This window comes from Pan troglodytes, chromosome 1 (assembly GCF_028858775.2).
Source record: "Pan troglodytes isolate AG18354 chromosome 1, NHGRI_mPanTro3-v2.0_pri, whole genome shotgun sequence".
Classification (NCBI taxonomy): Eukaryota; Metazoa; Chordata; class Mammalia; order Primates; family Hominidae; genus Pan; species Pan troglodytes.
This window is the reverse complement of record NC_072398.2, coordinates 49,059,539-49,069,459: the sequence shown is the minus strand read 5'-3', so window position 1 is coordinate 49,069,459 and position 9,921 is coordinate 49,059,539. Positions and strand designations below refer to the sequence as shown.

General features: G+C 44.6%; 1 protein-coding gene across 2 annotated transcripts in view; it reads left to right on the top strand.

The window, feature by feature from the left end:
* Positions 1-2,109: 2,109 nt before the first annotated feature.
* The window catches only part of NR5A2 (nuclear receptor subfamily 5 group A member 2), a 149,718-nt gene continuing 141,906 nt past the window's right edge, over positions 2,110-9,921 (top strand). Inside the window, exon 1 of one of the 2 annotated variants that reach the window (XM_001142695.2) lies at positions 2,110-2,466. In XM_001142695.2, the coding sequence (XP_001142695.1) occupies positions 2,403-2,466 (64 nt within the window). In that variant the 5' untranslated portion in view covers positions 2,110-2,402. The remainder of the gene's footprint in view (positions 2,467-9,921) is intronic. The other variant, XM_525014.7, reaches the window with a different exon arrangement.

Genomic DNA, 9,921 nt, shown 5'->3' with positions numbered 1-9,921 from the left:
CTGACATGAAGTGAGGCAAGAGGGGAAATAACTAACAGTAATCTGATTAAAAAACAAAACAGAAAAAAAAAGGGCCGGGTGTGGTGGCTCATGCCTGTAATCCCAGCACTCTGGGAGGCCGAGGCGGGTGAATCACCTGAGGTCAGGAGTTCGAGACCAGCCTGGCCAACATGGCAAAACCCCATCTCTACTAAAAATACAAAAATTAGCCGGGCATGGTGGCACGTACCTGTAATCCCAGCTACTAGGGGGGCTGAGGCAGGAGGATCGCTTGAACCTGGGAGGCAGAGGTTGCAGTGAGCCAAGATTGTGCCACTGCAGTCCAGCCTGGGCAATGGAGCAAGACTCTGTCATAAAAAAAAAAAAAAAAAAAAGGACTGGCCTGGGTTTACAGGTAGCTCACACCTGTAATCCCAGCACTTGGGGAGGCTGAGGCAGGAGGACTGCTTGAACCCAGGAGACCAACCTGGGCAATACAGCAACACACTGTCTCTACAAAACATTTAAAAAATTAGCTGGGTGTGGTGGTACACATCTGTAGTCCTAGTTACTCAGGAGGCTGAGGCAGGAGGATTGCTTAAGTCCATGAGTCTGAGGTTGCAGTGAGCTATGACTGTGCCACTCCATTCCAGCCTGGGTGACAGAGTGAGATCCCATCTCTAAATAAATTAATAGACCATAAATTCTGTAATGTGAATCTTTAGACAAAGACTACTAAATCCATCATCTGATATATGAAGTTTTGTTACAACAAATGTTTATATATTGAGTTAAAAATTATCTGTACCCATACATACAACCTGCATTTACTTAATTGAAAAGGAGTGTCAATATTAAAATTGAGGGTTTTGGCCAGGTGCGGTGGCTCACGCCTATAATTCCAGCACTTTGGGAGGCTGGGTAGATCATCTGAGGTCACAAGTTTGAGACCAGCCTGGCCAACACGGTGAAACCCCGTCTCGACTAAAAATGCAAAAATTAGCCGGGCATGGTGGTGTGCCCCTGTAATCCAAGCTACTCAGGAGGCTGAGGTGGGAGAATTGCTTGAACCCAGGAGACAGAGGCTGCAGTGAGCCAAGATCGTGCCACTGCACTCCAGCCTGGGCAACAGAGCAAGAACCCATCTCAAAAAAAAAAAAATTGTTATTTTGTTATTATTGTTGTTTTTGAAGACAGAGTCTCACTCTGTTGCCCAGGCTGGAGTGCAGTGGCATGATCTTGGACTGTGTTCTTCCAGGGTTGCAGAGAGAAGTGCAACAGCGTCTCATTGCAACCTCTGCCTCCCAGGTTCAAGCAATTCTCCCGCCTCAGCCTCCCAAGTAGCTGGGATTACAGGGGTGCACCATCACACCCAGCTAATTTTTGCATTTTTAGTAGAGATGGAGGTTTCACCATGTTGGCCAGGCTGGTCTCGAACTCCTGACCTCAGGTGATCCGCCTGCCTTGGCTTCCCAAAGTGCTGGGATTACAGGTGTGAGCCACCATGCCCAGCCTAAGAATAATAACTTTATAACTATGAAAAATGTGTTACATATTCACCATTTTGCCAGCATTAATCTCAAAGCATAAGTTTTACTTTTTGGGGATAAAGAGATAGATTGTGTTTTAGCCATATGACCAATGTAGAAACAAGCTGAGGTTAACTCCTCATCTAATGAATAGGCCCGATAAAAAAGTTGGTTGACCACAACATGAATAAATAAATAACCATAAGCTTGGAAACGCTACCTGTAGTATTTCAGAGTGTCGATCACATTTGTAGTCATCACTTAAAGAATTAATGTCTGCCAATGTTATCATCTAAAATGTATTTACAGAGGTCAGAAGAGCTATGTCTGTCCTCCTCTATGCAAAGAGGTGATGACATCAAGGGGTATGTCACAAGCCAAAGTTTAGTTAGCCTAAGTTAGTTAGCTGGTTTGCAGTTTTATCCACTAAGTCTGATCTTCTGACCCCTCAGTTTTACAACTTTCCACTCTCTGTGCTGCATAGCACCTCTCCACTTCTGAGTTAATCATTTCTTTGCCATTATCTGGCAAGAATTCTTATCTCTTTTGCTGTCACTTTATAACAGGGTCCTCTTATCAACCTGCATAGAGTCATGTGATGAGTCAAAGCCTATCAAAAGTTTCCATTCTTCTGATTAGAAACCATCATGAAACTGGATACATGGTTTACAGCAGGTCACTAATGTTGGAAAAAGTACAGAGTCCAGGGAAAGACTTGCTTGTAACTTTATGAATTCTGGATTTTTTTTTTCCTTTGCTTTTTCTTAACTTTCACTAAGGGTTACTGTAGTCTGATGTGTCCTTCCCAAGGCCACGAAATTTGACAAGCTGCACTTTTCTTTTGCTCAATGATTTCTGCTTTAAGCCAAAGAACTGCCTATAATTTCACTAAGAATGTCTTCTAATTCAGATACTGGGGATTTACAAGAGTCTTTAAAGCACGGACTTACACCTATTGGTAAGTAGGAGTTTCTCTATTGATCATCTATTTATTCTGCTACTACATACATATAATTTAATCTTGTTGATGGATTTTGCATTTTAAGTCATGGCTTTTCCTATTATGTTTATTAAAAGCACACAATAAGCCTATGTATATATATCGCACATTTATCTTTCTTGCAGTTCAAAAAAAGCAAATGGATATTTCAACATATGAATATTATTCATTATATCTAGTGTTTACTGGTGTCATTCTAATACCCTAATCAGCCAGAAAATATAATTTATACTTTATCAATTTCAACTTTAATATTTTCTGATAATTTTTAATCAGAAATAATAAGCTAAAATTTGAACAATTTGAAACAAGTTAATCATATTGAGTGATCATTGATCAAACTTTAACAGATAGCTGTCAAGTATTTGTTACTTTTCAACCCACACAAAAGTATGGTGTCTTATTCTCTGCTTATACCGTAAAAAATTTTCATTTTATTTTCCTGGGGAATGAAAGTCATGCCCCCACCTCCAAAAAAAAAAAACAAAAAACAAAAACAAAAAAACTAGACCATCATTAGTAAAGGATTTGAAGTTAAGAGCTACTGTTTCTCGCAACAATTAGTATATTTTGTTTTTACAAACAGAAATAAGTAAATAAAGCTACTATTCATTTAAAAAATAGAGTTACAAACTTGTGAATTTTATAGCAAGACTACATTCAATTAATTCTAAAAGTAAAGGACTGAAGGGAAGTGATTCCCAGTGGTCTGTAATTATTTGTCTGTTGGAAGTCAGGCCCTTCTGCCTTTCCCCAGTTTTTGAAGGACCTGTGCCTTTTCTGGCAGCATTTGCCTAGGCTTTCAGACTGGAATTTCCCTCCGAATTTGCAGGGGCTTGTCATGAGCTCTCTGAGTCTCAGCTCCATTATAACAAGAAAGAAAATCAAGGCTTGAGTTTTTCCTCTTTTTTCCTTCCTAGTCAGCTGACTCCACAGAATGCAGTGGAGTCACAGATTGCTTTTTTTATGGGCCAACTACACCCTAAAGTATATCACTTGAGGAAATGTTTACCAAAAATGTTCTATACTTACGAAAAAGAAAACATGGGGAAGGTAAGCAGGGTGTAACACACAATCAATTGTTCTGCAGATAACACAGAAAATACAGGCACAAGAAAGATGAGAGAGAAGCACACAACCATTTCGCATCTTTTTCGTCGGGCAGAACCGCCGCGGTGCGCAGGCAAGGAGTCCTTCCCGGCAGCTCCGCGCAGCTCCGGTTCCGCGTCCGGGGCCGCAGCTAGAGCGCGCTCGGGCCGGAGACGCGGACTGCGCGCGCACGGGGGACGCGCGCTCGGGGGCTCGCGTCCGCGCGGGCGGTCTTGGGCTCCTGCTGCGCGCAGCCCCAGCTGGCCGCTGCCAAAATAGAGTTGAGCTGGGTCGGGAGACCACACACGCCGATCCCTCACAGTCTCCCCCAGACCCCATGGGTGAATTAAAGAGGGTAAGGTAGGGGAAAGAGACGCTGTTGCACTTTTCTCTGCAACCCTGGAAGAACTGTGTTTCCAGCCACCGCACGCGCAACTCACATCGCAAGGGACCGAGGCGGGTACACTCTGAGCGTAAACAGAGAACACCTGCAGCTCTGGAATCGGTCCCACCGCAGAGGGCTGGGAACCGGAGGACTGTCGGTCCAGCCCATAAGGGGCTGCTGGGGACTAAACCTCAAGAAAAGTACCGAAGAAGGCTCTCCCCTGGCCTCAGCGAGACTACCCCAACATCCTAAACCTGTGCAGGCACTTCCGGGCGCCGGATTCCGGGATAACAAAATTCCAGTCAATTTGCCGGTAAAAGAGACCTCTTTCAGGATCTTGTTCGCAGCCACCCGCCCCTTCCCAACCCAAGCACATCCCCTCCGCCTCCTGGTATTGCAGCCCCGCAGGTGGTTGTGAGGTGTCCGCACCTGCAACATCTTAGTGACCCTGAGGCGGCTGTGGCACCGGGAGACAATCTGTTTACCTCGTAGCCTCCACGAGGGTGCTAATGGTCGTTCCCAGGGTGAATGGCTGGACGGAGCCATCCAAAGGGCTGAGGGAGAGGAACAGAGGGCGGTGAGGAGCCTTCGGACTGAACTGTTGGATTGAAGGGCCTGACCCGATTCCTGAGGGAGAGATGCCCCTTGAATGGGTCTTTCTGATTGCCCAGGGTAGCCCCACTGGGAAGAACCCACGGGTGCAGCTGTAGAGAGTGTCTGAGGGTCTCGAGGGTAGCTTTAAGATGGCAAATTGCAAGTTGGGCTGTGTTGAGTGGTTCTCAAAACCGAGCCCGGTGTATGTAGACATCAGTCAGGGTTTACAATTCTATATTTAATTCAGTTGTGTTGTACTAGGAAATGAGCCTCCTTTTGTTTAAAAAGCTGTCTCCATGGTTTTTAACTAGGGGCTACATCTTGTATGCACACTGATGGTTACATGAAAGTTTTGTATAGATGTCTGTGCTTGTATAGAAAAGCAGAATTAAGATAAAGTTGTTCCTTCTGCCTACCTGCAAGAGAATCATTCATTGTAGTGTAAAAGCAGCACACTCAGGTTATAACTAGATTGTTCCCTTAAAGTTAACTAACTCTGGGACACTGGCCAGACTCTTGGTTTCTGGTCTCGGTTTACTTCTTTCTTCCAAGTGGGATGATTCCATTGAATAATATGCAGTACTAACTTTAGAGGCTTTTTATACTTACCTATATCAAGAAAAGAGCCATATCTGTGTGGTAGGAAATATGTTATGCATAAAACAAATATTTATTGACCACTCCCACAGTGCCCAATATTATGCTTTGATTCATATTAAATTTCCATAATTCTTCAAATTAACTGCATTTGCAGAATATTTTATGCACTCAGTATAATATTGCATATTATCCACAGAAGGTTATGTCTGCATACTTAGGGGTACATGATACACAGTGCAAACACTGTATTGAGTCTGTAATGTGAGTCTTGCTATCTGGTCCCCTGAACACTCTGAGTCTGATTTTATTTCAGTGATAACCTCCAGCAAGCTCTATGCTCATAAGGATCTCTGAAAGTAGACGTTTCATCAGCGGAAAGTGTGATAGCCATTATGTCACCCTAACCTCCAGCGAGCTTTATTTAGAATGCCAGCCACACAAGCCCATGTTCTGATTCTCATAGTTGGGGCTTAGGCTGCCAGTTTCTTCTATGAAGCTAAACTCTAGAGCCTCCCTTCTTTCCATGCCTGAGTCCATCTCCAAAACAGTGCTTCTCAGATTCCTCTTTTCTGGCCTGGATCCACAGGTAGTGACCAGAGTTAACAGAGTTCTTGGGCCAGGCACAGCGTCTCAAACTGGTAATCCCAACACTTTGGGAGACTGAGGATGGAGGATCACTTGGGCCCAGGAGATCCAGACCAGCCTAGGCAACATAGTGAGACCCAGTCTCTACAAAAAATAAAAAAATAAATAATTAGCTGGGTGTGGGTTGGTGGCATGTGCCTGTAGTCCCAGTGACTAGGGCTTGGGGGTTGAGGTAGGAAGATCACTTGAGCCAGGGAGGTTGAGGATGCTGTGATTGTGCCATTGAACTCCAGCCTGGGCAACAAAGTGAGACCCTATCTCAAAAAAACAAAACAAAACAAAACAAAACAAAAGAAGGATTTCTTTTTCTTTAACACCTTTTTTTTTTTTTTTTTTTTTGAGGCAGAGTTTCACTCTTGTTGCCCAAGCTGGAGTGCAATGGCATGATCTTGGCTCACTGCAGCCTCAGCCTTCTGGGTTCAAGAGATTCTCCTGCTTCAGCCTCCCAGGCAGCTGGGATTACAGGTGCACGCCACCACGCCTGGCTAATTTTTTGTATTTTTAGTAGAAATGGGGTTTCACCATGTTAGCCAGGCTGGTCCCGAAATCCTGACCTCAGGTGATCCACCCACCTCAGCCTCCCAAAGTACTGGGATTACAAATGTGAGCCACCACACCTGGCATCTTTAACACCTCTTCTAACAAACCAAGAGAGATTTATAGAGGAAGGGAGAACAGAGGCTTGTTAATGCTTCTCTCCTTTACTTGACCCCTCTACCAGACACAATGTCTAGGATTATCTTGGATTCAGCCTTGAGCATAAGTTGAGCTAGAGAAGGGCACATTGTCAGACTTCCACCTACAGGCCCAACCCAATCCCCACCCCCAGGGATGCACTAGGCAGGCAAGACAACTTCACTCCACAGCTCTAGAGTCTACCTTAGGATAGAACTAGTTCTTTGAGTTGCACTTCCTCACGCTTCACCTTATTGGAACAGACTTCTTGGAAAAATCCAGTTGGCTTCAAGGAACTTCAGGAGGGCATTGTGCTCTGGGGAGGCCCTGGGGAAGTGTTGAAATATGACCAATATGATCTTGAGAGATCAAGCTTGAGAAAACCATGTGAACTGGAACTGACCAGGCAAGTTGATAAAGGTTGTCTCTTCTTTAGTCTTTTGGGAAGCTGTTATGTATGTTTTTGTGTGGTTGATAAGTAAGAAAAGATATTTGGAGTGTAACTTTTAAACACCAAATAACCTGAATGCAGATGACCATGAGCACTTATATGAGCAGTTTTATCTGGTGATAATGTAATTGTCCCCAAGGGCTTTGTCAAGCCCTGCAAGACAATCAAGTTAGCAAGCACATCCCACTGGAAGGTGATCCTAGAATGGTTAGTGATTCCCTTTTTAGTTTTCTTACAGAATGATGAGTTTGAGTGAAGCTAAGGGGAAAGACAAAGGGGAACTGATATATATATATATATCCAGCATAATATATTTCTTTCCTGGCACTGTCTCATTTAACTATAAAGTTTACTTTGTTAACCCAATTTTACTGATTAAAAAATGGAATCAGAGGTCAAGCAATTTACTCAGCTTGTCAAGAGAATGAACTGTAAATAGAACCCAAGAAATATTCTGAAATACATACTCTTTCTCCAAAGTGGTAACCACTTGTTCTTGTTGATATAAAGGAATTATGATTTAATACAATGTTGGTCTATGCAGACTTTCCTCCAAGAGACATTTCGAGCTTAAGAAACATATTTGTAAGTGGCTTTTTAATCTTCATTTCCATTCCACAGTAGAAACCATATTTGGATCCTTCTAGAATTCAGAAGGGTGGCACAGGGAGTGGTGTATGGAAAGCAGAGTGGAAATCACATCTGGGAGGACTGAGGTCTGAGTGGGGTGGGACAAAGGCACTTCTGGTCCCCTACTCTGGAGTTTCCTGGAAAGGATCTCTGGAGTTTGGATGAAGTTTAGCTTGTGAATTTGTGGCGTATGGTAGCAACTCGCAGGGTTACCAACAGATGGTGAGAAGGAACTGAGAGGAAATTCAGAGCATGTACTTGTTATAGAGTCAGTGAGTATGAGGAGGGCAGGGAAATCACTCAAACTGAGTGACTGAATTAGATAGCATAAACAAACATACTGTTGTACCATGAGAGGAGGGGATAGGGAAAGACAATTTAGGTGTCAATTAAAAAAAAAAGCACTTTTGACAAACCCAGCTGTGCCTCTTGCAGTGAGATATGCTAGTCCCACACCCATGCTAGCATTTTTCACGGTAAGTGCTGGATTCCTTGCTCAGGGTTTGGATGCCTGCAGCCTCTGCTTCCCGGCCTTCTGCAAGCTCCACCTGCTCCAGCGGCCTCTACAGGAATGGAAAGAAAATTGGTCGGAATCCACTGCTGGGTCCTGGAATCAACTTCCCAGTTTCCAGACAAGAAACTCTGGAGAAAACAAGTGAATCTCTCTCAAGCCTTGGCACACACTGTACACCATCTCTTAATCGCGAAAGTTATCTCCATGTTGGAAAAGCCCACGCCCTTCTAATTGTGCAACCTCTGTAACTGCCCAGACCATAACACTTTCCCTAGTTCCACGCCCCATGCTTGAGTGTGACGGTACCACTGTTAAGTCTTGCCTTTCCAAGCTCCCACTTTCTTTGCTGACCAAGTGAGACCCAAATTGCTGCACTCCGCACCTCTGCGGTCCCGGCACTCTTTGACCTTAAGAATCAGAAGCTCAGGCAGGGGCTTTTCTGAAGGAAGAAGTTTGGTTGGATCCATCCCCTCGCTGCAAAAGCCGAGGAATTCTGAAGCAATGCAGGATGTTACCACTTCCATCAAGAAGTTTCCAGTATCGCCGAATACATTTAAATGGCAGCCTAGAATAATCTCGTGCTAAGGATTTTGTTCCTGACCCAGGTTGAAGCGGAGGAGAGGGTGTAAAGGATGCAACTGCAAGTGTTCAGCTAGTTTCACAAGGTGCTTTGTGGCCTACTAGCGCCGGGATCGTCGTTCTGTTGGCCCCGAGGCTGGACAGAATTGATTCCAATGGATGGAGTCTCAATAGTTTTGAACTGGAACTGGCTCAAATTTCCATTTCAATTACAGGGAGGAAGAGATAGATTAGACTAGACCACCTACCCGAGATTATTTCCCCTGCCCCACTTCTTTCTTAAGACCGGATCTCCCTGTTACATTCTTCTAAGGGCACCGACTATACCCTGGCGGGGCACTCCAGGACCCCTGGGTTGGGACAACGTGCTGCAAAGAAAATAAGTGAAAAGGTTCTTCAGTGATCTCTTTTTATACAAAGAGCCGTAGATTCCGATATCCAGGCCAAACTCTCCAAAAAGCCCTCCTTTCCTCTGGGGCAAGGGTGGGAGGTTGCCCGGGGGGGTGGGTGGGGGGTAGGTTGGATTACCCAGATAATTGCTTCGGCTTTCGTTTTCCTCCGCGATAAAAACCGCGCCACGCCAGATCGAGATACTCTCATAGTGATTGTGAATCAATCGCCATCCTGCTCTAGGGGCTGATGTTGATGTCTTAAGTAGTTATTCACACGTGCAGCAGAAAGGCTTTTTTTTTTTTTTTTTTTTTTAACAAGGCACGACTGCTCACCTATTCAGGTTTGCTTTTTTAAAGCTTCGATCAACACGACGCTCCCTGGTAATTCCTATGGCTGTACTGAAATTTAACCCGTCTGTTTCTAATACAAAGCGCTCGGGATGAGGGCGGGCGGAGCCTACGGGCGTGGGCGGGTAGCCCAGCCCTCTGAGCCAGGGAATGAAACTGGAGTTGTGGCTAAACTTTTCAGAGAAAGGCAAAAGCAGCTTCTGATGGGTTTTTCGGCTGGGAGAGGCGGAAAAATTAGGCAGACCCGGAGCTCCCGTAGGCTGAAAAACTTGCTCCTCTTCCCCCTCGGGCTATCCTGGCCTAGTAATGGAGATCTGAAAAAAATCTAGACTTCTTTCGGGGTCTAAAAGGTAGATATGTGGGACGAAAAAAGTAATTGTCCTGGTTTCTTAAAAAGCACCAAAAAGTGGGAATGGAAGAGAAGACGGGAGAAATTGTTTCGAAGGAGGAAGGTATTGCAAGTTTTGTGCAAGTTTGGGTGGGTCATCTACCCAGGCGCGCGGGGAAAGGT